This window comes from Lissotriton helveticus, chromosome 4_1 (genome assembly GCF_964261635.1).
Source record: "Lissotriton helveticus chromosome 4_1, aLisHel1.1, whole genome shotgun sequence".
Classification (NCBI taxonomy): domain Eukaryota; kingdom Metazoa; phylum Chordata; class Amphibia; order Caudata; family Salamandridae; genus Lissotriton; species Lissotriton helveticus.
The window spans coordinates 1,452,099,141-1,452,113,663 of NC_136063.1; the positions used below are offsets into that span (position 1 = coordinate 1,452,099,141).

Genomic DNA, 14,523 nt, shown 5'->3' on the forward strand with positions numbered 1-14,523 from the left:
CTAGCTCATCAAGACTTATTGACAATACAAAGGAGACAGTTATAAGACCTGGAACCAGCCATCTGAAGCCTTGCCACATAACTTCTGAAGACCTAGAGTTTGGCCACCTAGGACTCCCCTAGAGGTCTAGGGAAGTCCTAAGAGAAGCCACACGAAAATGCTACACCACAAAATGCAACCGATTCGAACTAAGGGACAGGTGTACACAAGACACTACTATTGTTTGGTACTTCACACATCTGCTACATGAGAAGAGGGACCTAATACACAAGGGACATTATAGGAAGAAGTGTCTTAAACACTCCAGTAATCAATAGATTCATAGAAGGAGCAAAAAAGTAGCTCCACCAAGGTCCGCACCCACACCAATCTAAAACCTTAAACCTCATGGTAACGGGTGACCTTTAGATCCTATGCATGAGGTGGGACTCAAATGCCTAACATTCAAGATACTCTTCCTGATTGCCAGCACTTCTTTGCGAAAATGTAGTGAATTGCAAGCACTCAAAACAAGAACCTTATTTGCAGACACACATGGATCAATGATATTGAAGACAAATTCACCATTTCTGTCAAAGGTTATTTCACATGTTCATGTCAGCCAAGCTACACAGCTGTCAGCTCTTTTGCTTGTGATTTTGGCAGTTGGAAAAAGCAATTTACATACTGAATGTCAGAAGGGCAGTCATGTATTATCTGCCAGAAACAGGCCAAATCAGAAAGTAAAACAGTTTTTATCTTATTTGCACCAGCAAGCATGAGTTCATAGGTAACAAAGAGGACTATCGCAAGATGTATAGTCCAGACAAGCTAGACTTTCTTCTTGGCACCATGAATAGCACGGAGATAAAACCAAGAGATACTCAACAAGGGAAAAAAAAAGTCAAACTGGCATTCATAGCTTATGTTATGTTTCAATAAAGTACATTAGTATGGCAACCACATTGTATTCCATGCACACCGTTAATAAACGTTATTGCGTGGCTCTCCAGACTAACAAGGAGGCACTTGTGGGCCAAAGCTTCTGTTCACAAATACGCATTCATTTCAACCCAGCTTCCCAAGAAGGACCGCTACAGAGTCGATGCCCAGTATGTGGAAATATTCACACTCCTAAACGAAATGGTTACGTACCTGGAAGAGTAGTTTTGCAGCTTTAAGATTTATATGTGTTCCTGTCATCTCCTTGAAAATAATGAGATCTTAAGACAAGATGTGTAAGCAATGTATAGAAGGAAATAAGAAGCCCAGACAAGGGAAGGAGTTGTCAGAATAAAAAAGATTCTTAAGATGCCTGCCACATAGAGGGGCTTAAGGAGCGTACTCCTTATGTCTTAAATGGAATGGACACAACATTAAAGGGTCGATTCTGCTCACAGAGGAAAAAAATAAATGCACTAGATGCACAGCATGTGAATCCAGAAAATTCTTTACCCTACAAAACTACTCAAATAAATAAGTAACCATTTTGTTGTACTCAGTTATGATGTCACTGCTGTGAGTCTCTTTCAAAGATTCCATTTAGCAGGAGCAGAATGCATACCCTTCTCAGGGCTCCCATTTGCAAGCTGGTTCCATTTAGATATCCGAGAGCTTATCAATGAAGAAAGTGGAAGGGAACGCTTCTCTTGTCTGTCCTATCCCTTCTCTCCCAACTCCCTCCTATTTATACTAAGGTTTCTCTTTACCCCAGGTATCTTTGTCCTAGTTACTACAACGCAGCAGATGCTGTGTGTTTTATCTAGCCCCCCCACCTTTAACATGATATCCAGCTCATCTTCCTCTCTTGGACATTCATGGAGGAAGTATTCAGACCACTTGTTGTGCAATTGTTTCTGCAGGTAAAATTCTGGTGAATTGGTTCAAATTGTATCCTGCACTATGAGGGTAGGGATAATCTTCTTTCCAATCCATTACTGCCACCTTCCCTGCCTGGGAGACAACACAAGTAGAGATCCCTTTGCTTTCAGCGAGTCAGTATCTTCTAACCATCTCCCTGATTCTATGGTGGCAAGATGAACTTCACTGTGTTCCTGGGTAGCCGATTGCCAAATTTCGACCACACATTGATCCCCTCATCCCTGAAATATCATGACTGCTCTCCATTGTTCTCGATGTGGGACTCGGATTTATGGCAGTGGCCAAAACCATACTAGCTTCATCCGTCCCGCATGAGAGTTGCCTCAACCAACAAGCCCTGACAATAAGCCATTGCAGAACTGGGTACATCAGGATGGGTTATCCATGTTCCATATGAAAGTACCAAGCACATGGATTACAAGAAAATTTAAAAAAGGTTGCAAGGATAAAAGCCTTGATGTTGGAGTCCTTGTGAAATGTTAACAATAGTGAAATGCAAATCTAGTAAATTATAGCTCAGTGTGGCAACAAGCCATTTAAATTCCAAGCACCCGTTTTATAAAATAGTATAGTATAACTCAAGTGGTAACAGCTCTCTGCTGGCAAAGAAGATGGGATATATCCGATCAAGGAACTGTTGAGAGAGGACACCCCCAGTTCTCAATCGGGAGTACAAAAGGCTAGCCAAAATCAGGCATGGAAGGCCAGATCCTTTTGATAAGGTTTATAACAAAATCAAATAACGCCCTCTGGTATTCAGACCCTGTTGTTCTCTGGATAGGATATTTCTCTTTACTATCTCTGTGATTGGTGTTGCCCTACCACAAGATGATTGGATAAATCTCTGATAATCAATAAACCCATTTATCCATTTACTAAAAGTCTGACTTTCTGGGCAACTGGAACTTTGGCAGGATTGACTGTGAAGCCTTCCTGTCCTATGGCAGTGAGGATGGGTCTAAGAGTTTGCACAGCATATTTCTTCATTAGCTTGAAGGCTATGATGTCATCCAGGTACGAAGAAATTAAATCATTATATATTTGTAACAGGTGATCCATAAAATATTGAAATGGGGGTGGGCCTCCATGGAGTTTAAAAGGAAGAACCTTAATCTGGTAAAGCCCTTTGGGCATTCTAAAGAAGATTTTGAATTAGCCTGATAGTTTGAAGAGCAGCAACAAATTCTTCTAGTGAGATCCAGAGCTGCTTATGTAAAGGGTTCCTCCTACTTTCTCAATAATCTCATGGATTCCAACCACGAAGTAGGTGTAAAATCTGGATTTTTTTTTTTTACTTAACTGAAGTCAATGCAAAATCGTATGGTGCCATTCTGCTTTGTGAACAGTTTAATAGTTGAGGATCATTCAGTGTTAAAAGGCTGAACAGCATCTAAGAAAAACATAGTGGCGATCTCATGGGCCATGGTTTACATTGTCCCTTTTCTAGAAGGCTCTGCCAGTCTCCAATGACCCACATGAATCTAGAACATGAAATGACCACAACCAGAGCATATTTGTATTGCCTGACTGGGGGCAGTGGCCCAATAATGTTGAGATAAACAGTTTCGAAGTTTCCTTTGTGAAAGGAGTGGTATTGGACCTAGTAGCTGCAAAAGACTTTATAAGTTGACAGAAGGTGAACGCCTGAACATATTTTCTAATAGGTTTAGGAAAGCATATATCCTCTAATATTGCTGCTTTAGAATAGATAACCTCACACTGATACCTGCTAGGGAGCCATCCCATGAGAAGCTGCTTTCATTAGTTTGATACTGATGCCCTCACTCCGTATTTGCCTGTGCCCATTGCCAGGGTGGTGGTTCCTGTTAGGAGTGGCCAAAGGGCAACAAAGATGTACTGGAATGTAGCTCGGTGTAGTTGGCAGTGGAAGAGATTCCCATCCCATTTATGTTTTCCCCCCAGTTCAATGCTCCAAGTTCGACGGGTATGTAAAAACGTGGGTCCTGTGCTCACTGTGCCATAAAAATAAAACTGCTTTTCACTTATGAAGTCCAATAAACAAAATGATTCTGGTTTCGCTTGTTTTCCTGCAGAGGGAACCTGGCTTTCTAGTTTTAGCTAGGAGCAGGACCTTGCCTGATTTGCATGAGATTGTCTCTTCTCCGGGGTGGCATAAGGGGCCCAAAAAGTTATAGATTGGAAATCAGCTCAGAGTAATTACCAGTGGTTGAGATTAATTCAAGCATTCCATCGTTCACCTTTTTGCTTTCCTCACTATCCGGAATAGACACCATTGGTATCTTTTCTGAATGTGAATTGAAGAAATATTTAGCTTTCTGTCTGGCCTTAAACATAGCAAAGATGTCACATGTTAGAAATATGGTTATATGTCACATGTTAGAGGGCATGTAGGGTTCACACATTAGAAATATTGATTGATGTGTAACACTTCAAAGGAGTAGTGGGTGCATAGACCAGATTTAAGAGGATACGAGGAGGGCGATCAGTAACTTCATTCACTTCAGTAGTTCATTTCATATTGATGAAAATCTTTTCATTTGCCACAGAGTTAGACAGGCCAAAGGTGTGTACAGAGAGACTATCTCTCTTATTGGATTTCTTTGACAACCAAAAACTTGTACGACTTGGGTGGTAAGACTTCAGCTAAGTGTTTCCAAGCCCACACTATGAGAGAGTTTGTGGCAACTCCACGTTGTTGAGAGTTATTCCTGTCCAGAAATTATGTTTAGTGGCTTCACCACATTCATAAAGCATTGTCCTTGGACATAGACAGAAGAGTCCTCCCACTTCAGTAGGGTTCCTCACTAGTTCCATTTGGAGTAATTCCTGATATTTGTAATCTTTTTTCCTGGAAGGATTCTTTGTGAGTAGTTTACGTAAGTATGTGCAGGTGCACCCTTCTACTAGAAGAATTACTTATTTACCTTTGGTAACGTTCTTTCTGATTGACTGTTCAGTTTCAACTCTGTTTGGCTTTTTAGAACATGGAGTTGCATTTTCCTAGAGAAACAGGTCCCCAAAAACTCCATTGTCAATTTGATCACAACTTTGTATTTAAAATGTCCTTCAAAGGCTTTACCTAATGCATTACCTATGATGCATTATGACAGAATCCAAACAATTGAAAACTAATAGTGGTTGTCTTTTTTACTTAACTAATTTGAGGTCCTTGCGAAACGAGTTCCCTGTCTTTCACGTCAGAGCAAAGATAAGAAATGTCACACCAAATCCATTTTCCTATTGGGTAAACCTGGCGCAACTGAGTGGGGCACCACCCATTCTTTGTGCTAACATTGCTTTACTGATGTAAGTTTTAGGATGGATACTCAATTTAGCGAGAGCATATTTTGCTTATAGCTTGAGGGGATGTGGTCTGGATGTGATCGAGATTTTAGCTTTTGAACGAGACGGTATCAGTTCTATCTTGGCTTTTCCTAATTCATCAAATATGAGATTATTGACAAATCATTTCATCTATTTTGTCTCTGCCCCTTTTCCTGTAATTTTAAATACTATGTAAACAGGCATTTGCAAAGCCTATAGATGTTGTGTTGGCTGTCAGCCTTTTTGCTTTGCCAGTGCTTCTTTTGGTTTGTAAAACTTTATTGTTTTCATCAATCTAAAAAAAAAAAAAGAACATTGCTTAACGTAAAAAACATTTTTGGGCCTCAAAAAACATACATAACCCTGAATGAAACTATTTTGCTTTAGTATGTGCTCCTTGTGAAAGAGAAGAAAGCCATTAGTCACAGTGGAGTTAGTCAGTGGCTGAAATGGGCTAACACGTTATCCAATGCTGTATGTTGTAGCAGGCAGAATAACATGTGATTGACAGATAAACAGGGCAACAGATGGAAAAGGGCTGGCTGAAAGCCCCTTTGAGTGACTAAGTATAATATTTATATAATTATATTTTAGTAAAATCAAACATTCTTAGCTAAGGCCAGTCTTAAAAATGGACTGTACTCCTTTTCTCCTTTCTTTTCTCCTCATTTGTGCTGGTCTTATCTGTAATATTTTCCCAACTACCCGGGAATCTGAAGGGTGAAAGAGAGATCAAGTTATTTGCTATTCTAACAGTGGCTTATAAGCACCTTCAGGTAAAAGTATTTCTGTCAACAGGTAGATTCATTGTGTCACTGGTGAAATTGAGGCAATCAGGCTGTTATTTTTAACCTATTGTCTAGCGGGTATAAAATAGAGTTGCTGAACATGTTCTCTTCTAAGAACTAGACCCTTGCTTGTTTGAAGCAAATACCCCAAAAAGTACCAGAAGCAACATAAATGTTTTGCGTTTTACATCATTTTTTTTTTTGAAAACGTAGTTTATTGGTTTTTTCACAAGGCATACATTAAGCATTATAATACTTCTCCTATCTCAGTCCCCAGGTGTCATATTGTGAAATACATCAACTCTTACAGTCTATGTACCATTTCGATCTAAGTTCCAAAAACAGTCTCTCTGTTAACTCCCCACAGTCCCCCCCTCCCCCCCCTCCCCAAACCTCGTCACTGGCACATGCGGTCGTAATGTACTCTCATAGTGTATGCGTACAGGAGTGATTGTGTGTCATCATGCTTGATGCACCTGTCGTGTTACAGGGTCTTTTTCCAAGTGTTCGCCTACTCTGCGCTGTCATCCGGTGCCCCATAGTCCCGCAACGCCTGCACTAGTGCCTCCCAGGCCGTCGCTGTTTCTAGCCCTCTCTCATTGTTTTGCCTGCGAGCCTGCTGGTACCGTAGTGTGCTCTCACTGCTGGCCCACTTCAGGAGCTCACTCGACCACCTGTTGCTGTTGGGGCCCGCCGATGCCTTCCAGTGCCTCGTGATCTCTCTTTTCGCCAATATGAGCCCCATGGCCACAAACTTACTCGAGATATTGTTCTTAGCCGTGTGGGGGAACCAGTGTAACACACTAATGGCCATATCGAACTCTAGTTGTCGGTCTGTTACCGTATTCAGGGTATCCCCCACCTCCTTCCAGTATGGGCCTAACACTGGGCAAATCTACAGCATATGTGCCAGGTCCGCCCCCGCTCTCGTGCATCTAGGGCACACTGTGTCCACTACCTTGAAGTACTTCTCAATTGTCTGTGGTGTGTGGTATGCTCTGTGTAGGATATAGAAGTGTACGAGCTGAAACCAAGCGTTTCGCGTACTTTTCCAGGCCCTTCGCACTAACTGCGCCCAAGCCCCTTCAAGTATGTCTTTCCCCAGGTCCAGTTCCCATTTTGCTTTCAGTGTATCCAAAGGTGGTAGCTTTTCGTTCAACATTCTAGAGTACAGGCATATGACCGTTTTGAAAGTTCCCGCCGCCATCATGACGTATTGGCAGGCCATCGATGTTTCCAGTTCCGCCAAGCCAGTTTGCGTTTTACATCATGATGACAAATTGTACTGTTTTTGCTGAAGATGAAACGAACATTACTTTGTTTCTGCATCCTATGGCTGACTTCAGTCGATGTCGGGATCATAAGGATTCCCTTCGGAAAATTGGTGGTATATTCAGAGGCCTATTCTAGTGCAGCAATTAATGGCAAACTATTATCTATTTACAGGAGATAACAATTAAGTGCACATTGATACTCTTATGTTTGTATTCCTGGAGGTTGCAACCCAATTTATTTTTTAAATGCTTTATTCCTTAGGCTTTGCAATGAATCTCTAACTGCCCTTGAAATTCCGAACGATATGTTGCAAACAATCCAAGATCTTATATTGGATCTTCGAGTGCGCTGCATCAGGGTTACTTTACAACACACTGCTGAAGGTAAGATTGTTATGCAAATGCTACAGTTTTCTGAATGTACTGTTCTCTGTCTTTATGATTTATTATTGCGATGAAATTGTTATTGAAATGACTTCTGAATTCTTTTTACCCAAGAAGAATGGAAATACATTCCATGATTAGTGGTGGGGCATGCAGGAACAGTCTTATTCCCCCCAATCCAGTGTCCAGCCAGATGTTGAACCCAAGATAAAAATGTTTGGAGCCCATATCAAATGCCACCCAGGCCAGTGGCATAACGAAACTTGAGGGAGCCCCCGTGCACAGTACTTGGAGCCCCGCCTCCCCAATGCCTGGACCCAGTGAAGAGCCATCTGGTTTGGGCCAGAGGAATGTGATACTCTGAAATTATATGCATGAGCATCTGCCCTCCTTTCAGGCTGTTGCTTTGGGAAGATTCTGTCGCTTTAGCAGAGCAGCAGGTTCTTGGACCTCGTCCTACGCAATCTACATGTGCATGCGTGGAGATTGAGAGGAGGCAGTTGACAGCATTTGATCCCCCTCTTGAAGTAGTGGATTTCCTCCTTTCGGGTAGACATCCTTCTACAAACACAGTTTACACTAGGACAAGTTTGTGCTTTGGTGTGGCACCCGTAATCCAGACCCATTGCAGGCCAAACTGGTGGATCTATTGTTGTTTTTTTGTCTTTACCCAAGCAAGGACTTGCAGTGGGCACTGTTAATTTATTTGTCTGGAATTTTACGTTTACCAGACTAACTGTCCTTCTTCAAATTACCTGTTGTGATGTCATTTCTTAGTGAATTAACCCACATGTTTCTTCCTAAACCCTTTGTGATATCAAAGTGGGACCTTAAGTTTGTCTTTACTTATCTTATGTGTACCCCTTTGAGCAGATGTAAAGCTAATCTCTAATTATCCTGAATCAGAAGATGGTCTTCTCAATGCAATAACTTCAGCTCGTCGCATGAGTGAACTTGAAGCTCTTTCAGTCCAGCTTCCCTACACCACCTGCTTTCAGGACAAGCGGGGGCTGAGGACTAGAGTGGCCTTAATTCCACAGGTTGTGACTCACGTTCACGTTGGACCGTCCATCACACTTCCAACGTTCTTTATCCCACCTCACCTCCCTCTTCGAAAGTGTGGAAGAGGCTCCATTGTATGGACTCCAAAATAGCACTGACCTTTCACAACCGTCATACCAAAGAACATTGTGGGGGTTGATCTGCTCTTTTTGAGGTTCTCTGGGGTACAGAAAGCCAAGACTGTACAGAAAAGAACTTTGTCCAGGCGGATAGCCCTCTGCATTAGGATCTGCTATGCGCTCGCTAAGAAGCAGCCTCCAGGAGGATTAAGGACCTATTCCACTGGGGCTTAGACTGCTACCACTGCATTAGCATGTGGAGTGCCTGTCCTGGATATTTGTCAGGCGTCCGTGTGAGCATGTGTGCACGCGTTCCCGAGGCATTACTGCCTTGGAACCCAGGCCCGACGGGAAGGGCACTTCGGTCATTTGATCTTGCAGGACTTTTTGATCTGAGCCATTCGACAGACCCACCACCTGGAGTGGTACTGCTTTGTTATCTGTTCTTCAAGTGAGGAATCTGCGGTTGAAAGTTATATTCTTTGCAAGTTGTGTGCACTCTGCTTTCTCCCAGCACCCAAAGTCATTTTGGAAGCTCGCCAGAAGCTAATGGTTGTTTTCCTGCACGACACTGTCCGGAGAGGCTCTGAACTGAGTAGGACAAAGGAGGTACTTCTGATGGAAGCAAGCTCTTCCCAAGACCACTCGCAGGTTTGCGAGGGCTGTAGCAGGGTCCAGCTGGGGGGCTTGCGTGGATGGAACTGGCGGCTCTTTCTAATGCCTCCTGCTCTGCAATTTGTCATTTGTGTTAAGCCCTTTATTTAAAAGAAGCACATTGGACAGGCATAGAAACAGACGGATTAAAGGTTCATGGCAAACTGATCAGAATAACCGCAATGACACATTTATACTGCCAGTAATCACCATTTGTACAATGTTTATGTCAGTAATGGAGAATATTACTGAAAGCTAGAAATTACCAATTTATTCAAATCACCGCCACTAAGTACATGCACTTTACAATATCCCGTACATGGCAGTGGGGAAACACGTGTTGCACACTGTTAACAAAATAAATATGCATTAGAAAAACCAATGGAACCTATTGGCATTTACCAGTAACTTTTAGAGATTCTTTACAGCATTCCTGGTGCACTTTGTGTTGTTTTGTTTTGTTTATGTTTAACTAATGGGACCTGCCAAACAAAATAGGAAGTTATCAGGAAACTATATTATATAGTTTGTACTCTTTATTCGTTTTCCTCTTGGCTGTTTTTACAGTGATTGTTGATGCACCAATGGTAAAATCGAAAACCAAAGGAAATAATCTGACTGGCGGAAAACTATTTTATATAAAACATGCACATCAAGATGTTTCCCTCAAACACAAAAGCAGGTGTTTATTTAAATATTTACATTGCCAACTTCTGCCATGTTATAGAAAAGACTTTCAGCCATTCCTCCTTGTAGAGCCACGAGCGCTAATGATGTTGCAGTTTGTAGGTCGGAAGTTATGACTGGCAAATTAAAACTACAAGTCCCAGCATTCTTGAAGCTGTTGGCTAATAAAAACTAGATCTGTTTAAGTCACTTAATGAATGGAGCTGTTTGACACCTACGTTGCCATATCCTTTCCATCTTCTTGATTCCACTGATCAGTCCACTATGCTAGGAAACATGAAAAACACATTCATTAATATTTGGGGTTCTAGTCACTCTATGGTGCTCATCTGCAGTACCACTAAAATAGAAAACAGACGTGTGGTAAATGAACCATAACCAAAACAAAGGGGATATACAGAATAAGAAATAACATGGGCCAGGGAGAATGAAATAAGTAAAGCTTAGAAAGCGTTTTCTACAGTATATATTTTGTATTGCAGCAGCCTGTAGGTGTCTTCATCACTGTAAGGAGCAAACCATATCGCATAATGACAATTTGTGAGCATTTTGATTGGCTGGCCAAGCAGTGAGCTGCACTTGCATCACTAAGCATATGGCAGTGAGCACGCGGCTTGCTCCCTGCTGCAGTCTCTGAGTTGTGGTCAGAACTCCTATCAAGCCACCTACTTTTAACCTGGTATATTCCAGAAATTGCGAAAAAATTGCCTTATTTTTACAGCTCCTGTGCAGAATGTGCCTCGTTGTCATCCTGATTTCCATCTGTGCCAAGCTTTTCACAATATTGACATGTAGTGATGTATTTCAGAACAGAAAGTGATTGATTCCATCGAGACATCCGCATGTGCCGCTGTGGGTGATAATAGAATGTTGGAGCACGTCCCATTCAAGGCTTTTAGGCAAAATGTGTTAAGTCTCACATAACAGTTTTTGGAAATGTTTGACGGTGTGTGCCTTGCCGAAGCCTGGTTCCTTCTGGAGTTTAAGGCATACAGATTAGGAGTCGGGGATACGGGGAAACTTAACCATAAAACCTTAGGTTTTTTAGGTTCTTTAAAAAAAAAAAAATTAACAGTTGGTGTCGCAGGTGGTCTCTCCAGAAGGATCTCGTGTGTACCAGTGTAAGACACCCTGCCACCTATGACAGCTGCTGAAAATGATTTGAAGGTCCTACTTTTTTTAAAGTCATTGGCATGAAAATAATCTTCCCTCCAACTGTTCGTGCTGACAGCAACCTTTGTTCACTGGCCCTTTTTAGAGTGGTAAATACCACTGAGTGTGGTAGCCAACCTGCTACACTTGTTTGTATAATCAGTTGTTACATGCCTTAAATGTACACAGCTTTGGCTGCAGTGCATAGAAATCCTTTATTGCTGCACTCAGAGGACAAATTAGAGGGAAGATTGGTTCAAAGTATCCATCCGAAAAACAAGGTAACACTCTTTTTGGTAGATATTCTAATCACAAATTCCTCACCACCGTCCCACCTTCTCGTTCTGCGAAATAACCTTTTTGCAATCTTAAAAGGTCCTAAATGAGAGATCCGCACACTGACAGAGTTAATTGTTTTTTGAGCTCCGCGTTCGAGAGTGCGGAGAGTGTCAAGAAAAAAACTGCAATCCGTGCACTTGGGTTATGTTTATATGCGGCTGCAGCTGTCACTTCCAGTCTGGAACAGAGTCGACGCTGAGCTACACAACGTAGTCTATCGGCATTCTGGGGCTATGCTGAAATATCCTCCGGATCCAGGCTTGAACCTGGGGTTATTCTAAAGATGCGGTTGGATTGAGTATCTACCAGAAAAAGTGATACAGAAGGTAAGTAACTTGTTTTTATATGCTGTAGCACTTTCAGGAGTGAATACGCTAGGAACAAATTGCCCCCATAGTTGGAGGTGAAGGCTGGACTGGCAGGGTGGATATTCTGACCAGAGATTGGGATGTGATTATTCAGGACTTGTTTATTTGATTGATCTTAGAGTGTCAGGGAAGAGTAGTTCCTGAGGCCAAGAAAAGGGAAGACTGCAACAAGACGTACCTACCTTTCTCTGGTATCAGCTAACTAGTGTAGGAATTGTTGGTTCACTTGGGCTCACGACGTACATGCGATTTGTGTTGCTACATTTAAGCTGGTGCCCACCGTTCTCCTCTGCAGCACTGTTCAGTATATGGCTGAACCTGGCAACTTTTTGCTACAAATCTCTGGGGAGCTCAAAGGCAGAGGAACAGGTCAGAATATCAGACAGATAATCAGATCCTTGACAACGCATGCATCAGAGCAGCAAACAGTGGTATGGTACAAAAGCTGTTGGCCCAAACAGTTGCGTACCTCTGCCAGAATGTATTGTCATTTTAGAAGTATTGATGGGCCTTAGTTCCATATTGCTATTGATTTTGACTCAACACCTCTTCCAAGTGCCACAGAGAGGACTGTTGGCTGGCTCAATCGCCTTTGGCTCCTAAGTGTCAAGCATAGCAAATAGAAATAAGCCGCTCCCAATTTCCCCAAAACCTTGCCACTAGAAAGATCATAAATATGTTAATAGGACTGTTGGTCCATTAAAATACATAAACAAATTCAAATTAATCCAGTTATTCCACAATCTAAGGAACAGGGTGCACCCGGAAGCACAGATTGTAGAGGAAAGTCAACCTCATCAGTCTCATGAATGCTGACCCTTTTACTTACATTTTTAGCTAGTCTTTAAAAGATTCAGTTCTCATGCCTTATTGTCATCAGTTGGGAAAGCCTGTGATCAAAAATGGGTTTGCTGAATAGTTAGTCAACTTTAGTTGGCTGATGATTGAAGTTCTACTATATTGGAATTTATGTTGTGCAATGTCCGCCATTTCCGAATGAACTGTCGTGTTTTAGGATCCTGTCCAAATAAGTTCTCTCTGCCGGTCGCTGATACCCTGCCTTCTGTGCTTCAGTATACAAGACCCAAGGTTGTCTACACTCTCTTAAGAAGACACATTTGCCTGTAAATGTTACTTGGACCTCTGCTCACATCCTTTTTTGCCAACACTGAGTGAATTTGGCATCAATTGTGGCAGAGAAGTAATGAAGAATCTGTTCTGCTAACGAAAGTCTATATTTTGTGTTTTGCCTTGTTACACATTTAAAACGGCAGTACTAACTGGGAGCCGGGAGTGAAAAAACATTATACTTCTTTGTGCAGCTATATCCTTCAGTTCTGACCAGCATAAGCACCATGGCCACCTTTCTCTCTCTCTTTCAGTGACCAAGTGCCTGACAGCTGATACTTAGCTCTAGAGCTAACCCTGCTGGCGATTTCTGCCGTTTGTGCGGGCTCTCCAAAAACTTGACTGAGCTGGGATGAGATCCTAAAGACCATTCCATTTGGGAATGTGCAGCCGACATCCAGTTCACACCATTGGAAAGATAGTAGTAGGATGCAAACATACAATATTACTGGAGAGGACATTGTATTGTTTCATTATATCATTTTCTTTTATATGAGGAAGAAGTCTTTAAAAACAGAGCTGCACGTTCCTCTAGTAAGTCAGTTGGTCCTCCGTTTTCTTACCATGACCTGGTAAATGGCTGAGTCACCTTCTATCTGTTGCTAAATTAACTGCTTTATTCATATGGGCCATGAGGTGGTTTGTGATCTCCTTCCCTGCACTGCCCCAATTACCATTACCGCAGATCAAAGGTGGCGATTTCGTGAATCAAGTGAGAAAAATCTCACTATTGAATGACTAAATATGCAAGTCCAATTGTGTTTTTGTGGTTTGTGTGTCATTGAGAGCGACCGGAGTAACTGTTGAGAATTTGAATTTATTTTTGAATTTAAAAGCATTTATTCAGCGCACTTCTACCTAGCGGTTTCATGGCGCTATTGCGATAACAGAGGATGTCAGCAGAGGGAGGGAGTTAAACAGAATAGGCTTTAATGAAAAGAAAAGTTTTAAGATCCTTCCGGAACTGGGTATAGGAGGGCACAGTGCGAAGGGCAACAGGGAGGGAGTTCCAAAAGGTGGGGGCCAAAACAGCGAGAATGTGCTTAACAGTGAACCTGAGGTTTGTGCAGCATGAATCATAAAGTAAAATTTGGATAGATACTTTATCTGCAGATTCCTCTCCTCATGAATCCTACAAGGTGCCAGATGTAATCCCTCTCCCTGGGATGTGGATCCGGATTTGTTGTCTTCTGAATTTTCAGTTAAAAAGTTTTACAAGTGCAGAATTTTGGGTACAATGTCCCCTCCAAAAACGTTGCAAATCTTGTGTAAACCAACGTCTATTTTTGACCCCTACAATATCTGTATCTGGTGTCTTTCTCCTCGCCACGATTGACGCTGCTCTGTTTCCAGCTGCAGTGTAAAGTTATGCTCTGGCTCGCCCAGTAAGTCCTCCGAGCAGGCTTCCTTCAAGCAGAAGTCACCTAGACAGATCAGATGAGACCCTTCGATCACTGGATTT

The 14,523-nt window shown here is 42.1% G+C and overlaps 1 protein-coding gene across 3 annotated transcripts in view; it reads left to right on the top strand.

Annotated features, from left to right (window-relative positions):
• Positions 1 to 14,523, top strand: part of EXOC2 (exocyst complex component 2) — a 948,514-nt gene that overhangs the window by 579,844 nt on the left and 354,147 nt on the right. For all 3 annotated transcript variants that reach the window (XM_078688027.1, XM_078688028.1, XM_078688025.1), the window contains one exon: positions 7,491 to 7,612. In XM_078688027.1, the coding sequence (XP_078544153.1) occupies positions 7,491 to 7,612 (122 nt within the window). The remainder of the gene's footprint in view (positions 1 to 7,490; positions 7,613 to 14,523) is intronic.